General features: G+C 35.0%; 1 protein-coding gene across 1 annotated transcript; it reads left to right on the top strand.

Annotated features, from left to right (window-relative positions):
- The first annotated feature begins 242 nt into the window (after positions 1–242).
- LOC141617082 (protein FAR-RED IMPAIRED RESPONSE 1-like) lies at positions 243–1,672 on the top strand. The gene is made up of 2 exons (XM_074434252.1): positions 243–819; positions 1,005–1,672. The coding sequence occupies exons 1-2, from the start codon at positions 243–245 to the stop codon at positions 1,670–1,672; spliced, it is 1,245 nt and encodes a 414-aa protein (XP_074290353.1).
- Positions 1,673–12,488: the final 10,816 nt, after the last annotated feature.

The raw sequence follows: 12,488 nt of genomic DNA, 5'->3' as shown, positions 1-12,488 counted from the left end.
TGGTATTCACACCATTCACAGGTGTGGATCACCATAAACAATCAGTGACGTTCTATGGGGCTCTAATTGCAAGGGAAGATTATGAGTCATTTAATTGGGTTTTCAGCCGGTTTTTACAAGCAATAGGGAGTAAGGAACCCGAGTACATAATTACAGATTAGGACCCAGGTATTATCAAATATGTCCCTCTTGTTTTCAAGACAGCGCGCCATCGGTTCTGTATGTGGCATATAATGAACAAAATGCCCAGTAAGTTTGGTGTCTCTAGGAGTGATTATAATGACTTCATGTGTAAACTTAATGAAATTATATGGGACGATGAGCTAGAATTCGATGCTATCTGGGAGCAAATTATTGAAGAGCATGGTGTTGGCGCCAATGATTGGTTTGCGGATACGTATGCTATAAGGGGACAATGGGTGATGACGCATTGCAGAGACTTGAAGATGGCGTCTATTATGAGGACGACTCAAAGATCAGAGAGCGAAAATAGCTTTTTTAAGAGGTTTGAGCATAAGTCAGAAACATTGGTTGAGTTTTGGATGCGTTTTGAGAGCGCTATGGACCAACAAAGACATACACAAAAGCAGCTTGACAACAGTGATAAGCACTCGTCCACAAAGACGTCAACACATCTGGCGTTAGAGAGTCATGCTGCAAAGGTGTACACCTATTCAGCTTTCTACACCTTCAAGGAAGAGGCCATCTACTCAATTGATACATGTAGAATCGGAGGTTTCACTGAGAGAGCCGAGCTAGAGGTAACTATTGTCAAAGATTCGTCCAGGGGGAAGAATTTTGAAGTTGCATATAGTCCAGGTAATTTAATTTACACTTTCCATATAAGATTTACACTTTCCATAATATGACATTTACACTTTCCATATCATCACATTTACACTTTCTATAACATAACATTTACACTTTCCATAATATGACATTTACACTTTCCATGATATGACATTTACACTTTCCATAATATGACATTTATACTTACATGATAGCCTTAACTGATGAACTAGGTACACGTAAAGCAAGCTGCAGTTGTACGATGTTTGAAAGAACCGGCATCCTATGCCGCCATATAATATGGATTTTTTCAGCAAATGGGATGAAGACTATACCAGACGATTATGTTGTAAATAGATGGACGAAAGAGTATCTTCGATTAAGGATGTTCAATTGTAATGGTGAAGGGACAGACAACATGGAAGTCATCGATGAAAAACAAATTGCAATGTCAATAATGTGGTCAGAGGTTCATCAGGTTGTAGGGCTCCTTCGAGGCAAAGGTGTGACTGATGTTGAAAGCTTTTCCGCTATAATTAGGGGATTTAAGGACACGCTGTCACCATTAGGAGAAGTGTTGAATAAAAATCAACAAATGGAGAAATTTCAAAATTGTACGGCCAGTGAGGTAGTGACGATATTGCCACCAAAGAATTCGAAAAACAAGGGTAGCGGAAAACGAATGTTGTCAGCCAAAACAAAAGCACTGGCGTTGGATAGAAAACCCAAACGCAAGTGTAAGAATTGCAAGAGAATGACAAATTACGACAAGAGAAACTGCCTTAACCCCTTCTCAGCACACACACCATTGTGCGAGGGGTTGTCTGACCCAGAAGAGGATGAAGGAGAGGAGGAGGAAGAGCTGGAATCAGAACAAGAATAGATGTCACAGCAGTGATAATGTAGCTTTTGTATTTTGAATGTGTAACTTTAAACTTTGATATGCTATAATTGGAACGAGGGATTAGGAATTGGTCTCATGGCAGTGTCACTTTGAACTGCAGTTAGTGTAACTTTGAGTAACACCAACGTTAGAGTTACACTGTCATAAAACCAAAATGTCTCTGTTTTATTGGATTGCCAAACATTGTGTTACTTGAACTTATTTGGATTGCGTATGTTATTTCAAGTAACAATTACACTTGTGATTAAATCAAGTCTAACCCTACCTTACAGATTCAATGAAACTTTCAGTGTAAACTGTGATGATATGGATAGTGTAAATATGATTAAATAGGAAGTGTAAATGTGATCACATTGACACATTTACACTTTCAGTGTGTTAACATTTACACTTTCCATCTCACCACATTTACACTTTCAAAAGCACTTCCATGTGAATGACACACTTACACTTTGAATTTCGTCACATTTACACTTTGACTGTCCCAATTTATGCTTTCAGTAACACTTTCATCTAAATGAAACTAAAATTCAATTTCAGTGTGTTAACATTTACACTTTCAGTGTGTTGACAGTTACACTTCCCCTCTCATCACATTTACACTTTGGATATCCCAATTAACGCTTTCAATAACACTTTCATCTGAATGAAACTAAAATTTAATTCAATTGATTGACAATTATCATAACAACTGCCTGACATGTCCACAAAATACAGATAGCATTACATACATTAGTTTCAACATTGCTAATCAAAATACGAATAGTCAAGAACAACAAAAAAACCAAAATAATATGTCCACAAATGGTTTACTTTTTCGGCAAAACATTCTTCATTTTGCGCTTCTTTTTTAACTTCCCCCATAATTCATCTTTTCCAGCGATAAACCCATCTAACTTCGCTTCGAAAACGTCTCTGTTGATGTTTATGTCAGCTAGTATAAGGGTCGCCACCAACTCGACTACCAAGTACCGTCGATTCCTCTTCCTCTCTAAGTCTGGATGCTCAAAAGGTTGACCCTCGTACATCAGCATATACATCATACAGAAAATCCCTGATTCTGTTATGTTTGGGAGGGGTATTTGGCACCTGAACGGGATTTGGCGATGCTCAAAGCTAGTAATCTGGTATTCCCTGTCGACGGTTCTGGCATCCAAATAATCGCTAATAGCTGATGCCTGCCATGAAAGCACGTAAAATTAAATAAACAATATATTGTTCATCCTATTCGAAAGTGATTTATTGGCATCAAACTTACAACTTGACGAGTAACTCTGCACATTTCAGACTGCTCCCAGTTGGGATGAGGTTGGCAGTCAAGGAGATCGACCGTTTGCGCTCCGAAATTTATACATATGCATGCAAAGTGCCCACCAATGTTGACAAGTATGAAGATAAACTCAGCATTCAGGTTGGAAGTTTTATTACAGTCCTGGATGAAGGTATCCCAAATTAGGTACAGCCGATCATTGATGACATTAGACTGTGAACCTGCTTCACGTATTTCCAACAGCTGCATGATACACTCCTGTTCACAGAAGTGAGTGAGACTACATAATAACCAGGAAAATAATGTATGACGTTTAGGCTTTGGGGGGCGTAACATATGACATAGCCCAAAGAAGGCCATCCTAGATAGTAAGTAATCAGCGGACTCCAAGTGGTTCAGCAACACAACCCAGGAGTCAATCACAACAGGCGACATTACAACCTCAGGAAGTATGAACATGATGTCTGACCGGCGTAGCGCTGCATGCATACTGAACCAAGATATTGATTCGCTGCAATGAAACACATGTATAGTAATCAATTAAATATAGAAATTGATTAAAAATTCAATATCGTAATTAATTGAACACGTTATAACAATTTGAGAGATACTAACGAATTTTCAAAGTTGTGGTCATCTAACAAGCAATAGTCCACCGCATGCTTTCGACGCGATCTAACACCCCTGACCAAAGTTTGATTATTCCGTAAGAAGGTAGAGACAACAAGAGTCTGAGTACCAGCAGCCCCACAATCCAGTGAGCATCCCAGACCATCCCCCCCGGACCGAGGGCGGCTCCTTACGACAGACATTACTACTACAAAAAACGTTTTAGACATCGGACTTTTTCACTAATAGACATCAGATTCTCACCCGATGTTAAGTTGAGTGATGTCCATATAAGACTAATAGACATCAGACTTAATTCTGATGTCTATTCGACCAATAGACATCAGATTTTCAAAAATCTGATGTCTATACAACGTATGGACATCAGATATTTTAAAGGTCTGATGTCTATTTCACACCATAGACATCAAATATCTGAAAAATGTGATGTCTATAGTAAAACATAGACATCAGAGTTTTGTAAAAATTTGATGTCCTATAAATATATTCTTTATAAAAAAATATTATGCCATTGTTGTCAAAGATGAGCACATGATCCCAAATGCAAGGTAATTCCATAATTAACAACAAAAATCGTCATACACCGATTATACAAAGTCAATTATTAAAAGATCTATACCCTAAACTTATAACATGACTTGATCTTAAAAAGGAAAAAAATAGGCCGAAGAGGCAAGACTACTTGCCACCACCAAATTAACTTCTTGACAACCGAGATCCGCTCATCTCTAATTGCACACATGTGGAACCCTATCTCCCGTTACACACATGTGGAACATGCATAAATAGATTCACTGTCATTAGAGAAGTTGAGATCCTAAGTAAGTCACCAATAAGAAGGCATAATCAACATTAATACGTCACAATTGTGGGTAAACAAACTCAAGAATAAATACATCAAACAAAAATGGCTAAGATGAATTGTCACCCAAAATCAGAGAAGTGATGAAAACTTATGATTCACCGATAAACCCACAGAGAAATTAAGCCAAATAAAATGAGGAACTTACATAATCATAGTAGAAGCGACATTAAACTGATGCTTTCGCCTGTGTGACCTCCTGGATAACCTATACCCTTTAGCAGCCAGGACTCAAAAACTCCTAAAATAAAACTGTTAAACTAGAAAGAGAATCAAGATCAGGAATATGAGGTTGATAATCATTCAGCAGTCATATACAAAGCAACTTTTCAGCACTCAAGCCAACCAGCCGGTAATTTTCATCTGCCTTCTTAACTTTGGTAGCACTGCAAAATCAGAATTCATCACTATCATATCTCATCGTACAGAAAGAAAGAGTAAGCATTCTATAAAGGCCGGAAAAGGAAAGTAAAAGAAACAGGGATATCAATTGAAGGTTACTAAAGAGAAATTGTTTTTTCCAAATCAAATCAAGCACTAAACTCTAAGTCTACGTTTCAATACTAAAATGTCATTATTGCACGTTTTAATGGAAAAGACACCAAAACAAAAGCATGGTTGGACCAAACTAGACATTGAAAAAATTAAAAGTACCTGGCTCATGTTTAGTTTACTGCCTGTCAAATAATGAACATATAGAACAACACAAACCAACCATACGAGTCATATCCTCATTAGCATATCCTTCACTTTCACATCTGTTGAAATATGAGTATTGCTGTCAGTAAAAACACTGCCACGAGTACAAGATAACTGAAAAATGAACCTAAGATTAAACAACCTTCGTCATATTTCCTGTGAACAATGAACTTGCTCCTCACGAGTACAAATAACTGAACAATTGTGTATGTCGAAATTAAAGACAAAATAACATAATATATATCCCGTATCTCGAAATTAAAGACGTGTTGGTTGTCTGTAACACGTACCGGTCAACCAGGACCAAAGTTGATGCTAGGACCTCCTGTAACCTCAACTGCAACAACTTCAGCTATCCAAACAAATTTCAGAAGATGAGTTAGTTTAACAAGGCTCACTTGCATAGTTGCATGCACCTAACATCTACGTGACTGTGTATGTAGTAAATCTTCATAATGATGGTAAAAGCACGCTCACTCCAGCTAGTCATTTTATTTTATTCAATCATATAATAAAATCAAAGAACGAGACTGAAATTTAAAATGACAAGAAATTCACATGATAAAGATACGCATATGTAACCTTGGGAAATTTGGCCTTCACTGGTTCTAAGACAAATAAAGACGCCACAAATTATGTCATACAACGATGTTACACAATATCAGCTATCATTAATTAATTGAATTAACTCACCACATTCATTAATAGCATGGATGAATCCATTGTTTGGAGGGTTGTCTAGCTCATTCCTAATTGAACCATTTGCACCTCCCGTTTTCGTTCTTGCATCATACGTACCTGCGAATCTGCAACACTCCAACCATGATTAAAAACTTCATTATACTACTCATTTTTTTTGTATTGTACAACTTTATAAATATGGAGTATAATATAAGTATATAAATACGTAATGAAAATCAGTTCACTTTTATTAAATAACTATCATTACTCTCCATTTCGTTGTTGTCACATTTCGATTCATTGAATAACTATCGCTCCACACCTGTGAACAATGAACTTGCTCCTTACGAGTACAAGATAACATAATATATATCCCGTATGTCGGAATTAAAGATAAGTGAACTCTTATATTATCACAGTCCAAAATCAATCAAGCAGGGAAACAATCGAAAAAGCTAAATAGACAAACAATTGATGATTATTCTTGTAAATGAGACAAATCAAGCAACTGATTTGCAGTTCACAAGCAGATGAGATATCATATAAGGTTCACCCAAATTCATCAAAATTAGGGTTTAACTTTCCCCCAAAATTCAGCAATTTCTTCAAATCACAATCAAATAATAAAGCACAAGATAGAATTAATGTACTAATAAATAAAATCAGTAACAAAAATCAACAAAGAAATTAAAAAAATGAGATGGAGAAGAAATGAACCTAGTGAAAATAGAGAGACGCCATTATGCGACTAACGACGATGGCGACTTTGCGGCTGGCGGCATTACAGAGTGAGCAGTTACCGGAGTTCGAATGGTGGATTATGGTGGACGCGAATGTGAGGAGTGATGGAGGTTTGAGGAGTAGTGCTACTGAAGGAGTTTAGAGTGACAGGTAAGAGGAGTTAGGTTAATATGTGAGTAATGTGATTAGGGGGTAGTTTTAAACCAATTTTGGGCGAATTTAATAGACATCAGATTTTAGAATGTCTGATGTTTATCAAACGTGAATTTAAATAGACATCAGTTATTTAAAAAGGCGGATGTTTATTGAATTGTATATACATCGGTGTTTTTCAAAACTCTGATGTCTAAATATTAGACATCGGTGTTTTAAAAACTCTAATGTCTATATAGTGATGTCCATGGCATGTTTTGTAGTAGTGCATGGGTTGGCTTCCTGAATACTGCACGGATGCAGGTATGACGACAGGGCTGCTTTCCGCCCGTATAACTACAGGTTTGACCATAGGGTTTCCTTCTACACGTTTAGGGGGTGGGTTTGCGGTACGGGACCGCTTACTGTAAGTAATCTCTTCCTCATCGTCCAGATTCCGCTTCTGTGCAGCATACGAGCCCGAATTCAAAACTTGAGCATACTTTTCCTTGAATTGGGATATCCTTTGCCGAACGTCTTCCCTCACTTTGTTATGGTCACTCAGGATGAGGATCGACACCACTTCAGCCCGGATGAGGTTGATAACGTCCATCTCCCCTAGGGCGCAGTCAAAAGGTTTCCCACAGAAAAGCAACATGTGTATAATCATGTAAACCCCACAGTCAAACCTCGAATAACCCCTACCTTGCCATTTAAATTCTACATTGACAAAATTAAACCCGGCAACCTTTAAACCTTTGGCAATCCCTTTAGACTCCAGAAACTTGCCCATTAAATCACAGTGTAAAGGTATTTAAAAAAATAGTCAATTTAGAAACAATATTTACATTTCCAGAATACATATACACTAAAGGTAATTTAGATATGCTGTTTATAGTTATTACCGCAATACGCGCAATTCCAAAATATGGAAGCTTTTCAAAATCATCATCGTAACGACGGTTGTCAAGATACTCTATCTGCTCAGATGCGAAGTTTATGCATGCACAGCTGTAATGATCATTATTGCCAGATAAGACCGGGATGAAGATGTTGGAGTATGTGTCCTCGACAATAATGCGATCACATGTTTAAATCTCATATTAAGAATACTAAAGGGAAAGTAACATTTTATTGTCAACTGATCCACATTAATCGGTAATGATTGGCTGACTAGAGTTTGATATTACTGTCGTGTGACGGTGGTGATCAGTTGATCCCTTAAGGTCATACCTCTAGGGAAACATTCTTAATTGACTAATTAATTAATTGTATGACGATACAAGTTAATTAATTCCTTAAATTTGAACAAATAATTTTGTGAGAAATAATACGTATCTTATTGTAATTCGATTAAATGAGATTCGTACTAAGTAATTAAATTGTTTTATTACTTAAGGTTTATTTATTGTTTATGAAACAATTAAATTAAAAGAATGAATTGTTTATTATAAATACAAGTAGTTATGATTTAAAATTCTATGACCCATTTTAAGTTATTGTAATTGTGAATTACTAAGTTAATTTTGTATGTGATTTATTTCATTTATATAATGATTTTTAATTTGTTAAAAATGCATTATTTAAACTACATGTCTAGAAACATGTCCAATTTGTCACACAATACAAATTAACAAATTGACAAAGTTAAAATGGATCCATATTACATACATGAACCGTGTAAAATGGGAGAGAAAGGAGGATTTGTGTTTTGTTATTTTAATTAGTGGGTAACATCATGATTACCTACTAATGATATGCATGCAAACCTAAACTCTTGAGAAGAGTAACTAGCAAAGTTATTGGGCACTCTTGCCTTCCTAACCACCCGGCCACCCTAATCAATTAGAGGAGTTTTTCTCTTGTAAAATGATTCATTCATTCATATAAGTTTCTTACATGAATAAGAACTCATCTCTCTAGTTTTTGGTTGTTAAACAAAAACTATAAACTCTCACAAAAATCTCTAATATTATTTACATAATACTAGAATTAGTATACAAATAATATTAGTATTTTTAAGGACACAAATATTAATTTCTAGTAACCAAATTAATATTTGTATTAAGAAGGATTTTTTTGGTACAATCCTTGAGGAATAGATCTTGCAATTAGATCTAAGGTTTTTGGGGCATTTGGATTATTCTTAAGAAGACTAACTTGGTAGGAGACCAATTTAGTATAAACCATTTTCGGCCTCCTTGTAAGAATAACTAAATTCTTCTTTTTTACTCTAATAGTTATGCATGCATAAGTTCCTTTAAGTTTTATGACTAAACTTATAAACACTTAGATATTAGAGGAGTCTAATAAGAGATATATGAATCTTTCAATTGGTATCAGAGCAAGAGTTGTTGCATGCATAATCGGTTTTGTTTTTCCGAGTTAATATGTTAACATATAAAACTTAAAATTTGTGATTTATGAAGATAAATGCCACGAAAATTTTGCATGTTAAAATTTCTGGTCCTAAATTGATTTTAGGTCATTTTGATGGTTTATGGTAATTTATTTCTCTTTAAAATGATTATTAGTATTTTAATTACATTTTAGTGAGTAAACTGACAAATAAAATGCTAAAAATAGTTAGACTATGGTTCTGACCTTGAAATATTTACATGACCTCACATGAATATTTTAAAAGTTGTATGTAAAATTTCATATAAAATGGTTTTATATAGCATGATTTATGAGTTTTACATGTTAAAAGTCGATTAAATAGAGGTATTTATGTTAAAAATGGTTAGACTTTGTTCCTGCCCATAAAAATTTAGTATGTTGTCACATGTAATATTTACACACTGTATGTAAAGTTTTAGATCAAATGATTTAATTTTGCATGATGTATGATTTTTTAGATATAAAAATCGAATAAATAGTGACTATTTTGGCAAAAATAGCTAAAATAAATTTTATGGCATGAAATTTTTTCTCAATGTTGTATATATGATATGAAATTTAGATATAAAGTTTCATGTTATTTTTCGTATGATTCTAATGGTTATTAATTTTTATGGGATATAAATTGATAAATAGCAACTTTAATAGTCATTAAAATTAAAATTCGCCTTTTGGGCTTAAAATTTGTCATTTCCAGGTTTTAGAAACTTGTTAAAAATATTTAAAATTTTAATTTTGATTTATTGCATAATTTTATGTTTAATTTGGAATTAAAGGGTTAAAATTATGTTTTATTTGTGAAATAAACTAAAATAATTTAAAGGGAAAATTTTATTAAAAAGTTGGGATGTTGGGAATTTTCCAGAATATACAAAATTATGATTTTAAATTTTTCGATTTTTTATGACTTTTTGGGAATTATTTCCTTATTATTATGAATAATAGTGATTAAAGAGCAATTGTATAATATCAAGTTGAATTATTGTCAAATGTTTAGTGAAGACTAAATTTTGAGTTCTAAGAAGGTTAGGATAATTAACCTAGACATAGATTTGATTTATGTAATATTATGTGATTTTAAAAGGTTAATTGTCACACTAACCCGTAAAACCGGAACGAATATACGATGTGACCTTAAATAGGGCGATTTGGCTCTTCACATGGCATGTTTTATACATATATTAATGCTACATTTTAGTATGATTGTCATATATTTTTTTATATATTTTTTGTATTATGTAATTTGTACTTAGTATGGCCTTTGTTTAATTGGTATTTCCCGAAATGAATGGGGATATCAATTCGGTTGTAATTAATATGATCTCGTATCTCTTTTATTTTATTTAGTTTTATTTTATTTTATATTGTATAAAGTAGAATAGCTATGTAATTTATTTATTCCGGAGTTCCTTGAAGACGGTGATATTCAAGAAGGCGGTCCAACAAAGACGGTGTTGCCTTGGAGTGCGTGCCAAATGAAGTTCAAGGGACCAAAGGAGTTGGTTTCCGAATTTGTAAATAGTTTATTTGATTTACTATTTTAGGAAGGCCATACTAGGATTTTATCTTTATGCTTTGCATTTGTTTTATATGTTTGCATGCATAGCCAAATCGCCATAACTACACATGCATATTTATTTATCGAGTCATCGACCTTGTCAATTAAAATTATCGTAGTTCATTGCTTTAGTTCACTTAAAACGTGATAGATAATAATTTGACAAGACCTCTCACTAAATAATAATTGAGAATTAACCTTCCCAAATAGTAGAAACCATGAATCCCAATTTCATAAGTAAGTAGGCTCGGCTCACCGTGGTGCTAAACTTGTTACGTTGGGTAAGTGGGTAGTAAAATGTTATTACATCGAAATTTGGATTGAGCTCAACGGAAGTATTCGTGACCGTAGTCGCATGTGTTTCGGGCTAAAGATAAATATTAGAGTAATTTTATCGACCTAGAGTTCTAGAAGTAGAATCGATTAAAGAGTTAATCCACCGAGTTATATTGATAAGGGATGAATCGGCTCACCGTGCCCGAATTGATATAAATTTGGATCTCGGGATCATTTTTAATAGTTGGGTAGAGGTCACTATATAAATGCTTAAAACTTGTTTAAAATGTTTACAAGTATTATCAAAACAATAGATGTTTATTAATTCATTCACTTTTATTTTGTAGTCAAATTTGTTTTCTCAATTGCAATGGCAACTCCAAATTCAAACGCAACCACTAGCTCGAACACTCTCACCAATGTTTCATGGCTCCGATCCTTCATGGATCGTTGTAAATTAGAAAAGAATGGGTCTAATTTCGCCGATTGGGACGCACAACTTCGCTTGGCCGTGGAGGGTGACGATAAGATTCGTTACCTTACCGAGGCTTCTCCCGCCGCACCTACCGCTAGGTCTACTCCCGCTGCTAGGCAAGCCTATGAGACTTACCAAAAAGAGTCGACCACGATCAAAATTGTGTTGATCTTCTCAATGGAGGCCGAACTCCAAAGGAGTGCTATAAAGATTAGCACCGCCTATGAGATCTATACGAAGCTTGTGACCATGTTTTCACAAGCTCCGAGGATCATTCAATATGAAGCGCCTTCCGCATTCTTTGATCTCAACATTAAGGAGGGCCAAAACGTTAGCCTTCATGTGCTCAAGTTGATGGAGCATGTTGAGACCTTAAAAATGCAAAAGGTAGAGATTCCCGAAGAACTCATCATTGATCGAATTCTTCATTCCTTAAACAAGGTTATGGCATATGTTCAATTCAGGGTGAATTTTAATATGCAAAACTTGAAAGTGTCCCTTGATGAATTGCACAAAATGCTTGTGCAAGCCGAGAGGGACATGAGGCTAAATGCTAGCACCACCAAGGACCAAGGATGTGCTCAACATTAATCAAAAGAGCAAAGGGAATTTCAAGAAAGGTGGTCACAAGAGAAAGAAGCAAGCTCCTTACAAGAACAAAGGAAAAGCTTGTGAAGCTAGCTCCTCTAAGCCCAAAAAGGGTGCCCCATCCGGGGATAAATGCCACTATTGTAATGGTGTTGGGCATTGGAAAAGAAATTGTCCTAAGTACCTTGGCGATATCAAAGCTGGAAAAGTTATTCCAGTAGGTAAATTACTATCCCTATCTTTTTGTTTCAATCTCAACTTTGGTATTTTGATACAAGTTGTGATATTTACCTCTTTTTATTGTAATTAGGGCATCCAAGCAAGGACAAGGGCAAAGAAAAGTAAGCCTAGAAGATCTTAAGGGAAGCTAGATGTAGCCGCCCATGATGCTAGATCGGTGGATGCTTGGCTTTATTTTATTTTGTCTTTAGTTTTATGTTGAATTTTTAGAACTATTTTGATTTCCTCGTTCGACTTGGAAAT

The sequence above is a fragment of the Silene latifolia genome, chromosome X (assembly GCF_048544455.1).
Source record: "Silene latifolia isolate original U9 population chromosome X, ASM4854445v1, whole genome shotgun sequence".
Lineage (NCBI taxonomy): Eukaryota > Viridiplantae > Streptophyta > Magnoliopsida > Caryophyllales > Caryophyllaceae > Silene > Silene latifolia.
Note: the sequence above shows the minus strand (reverse complement) of the source record. Positions and strands in the feature narration are given on the sequence as shown.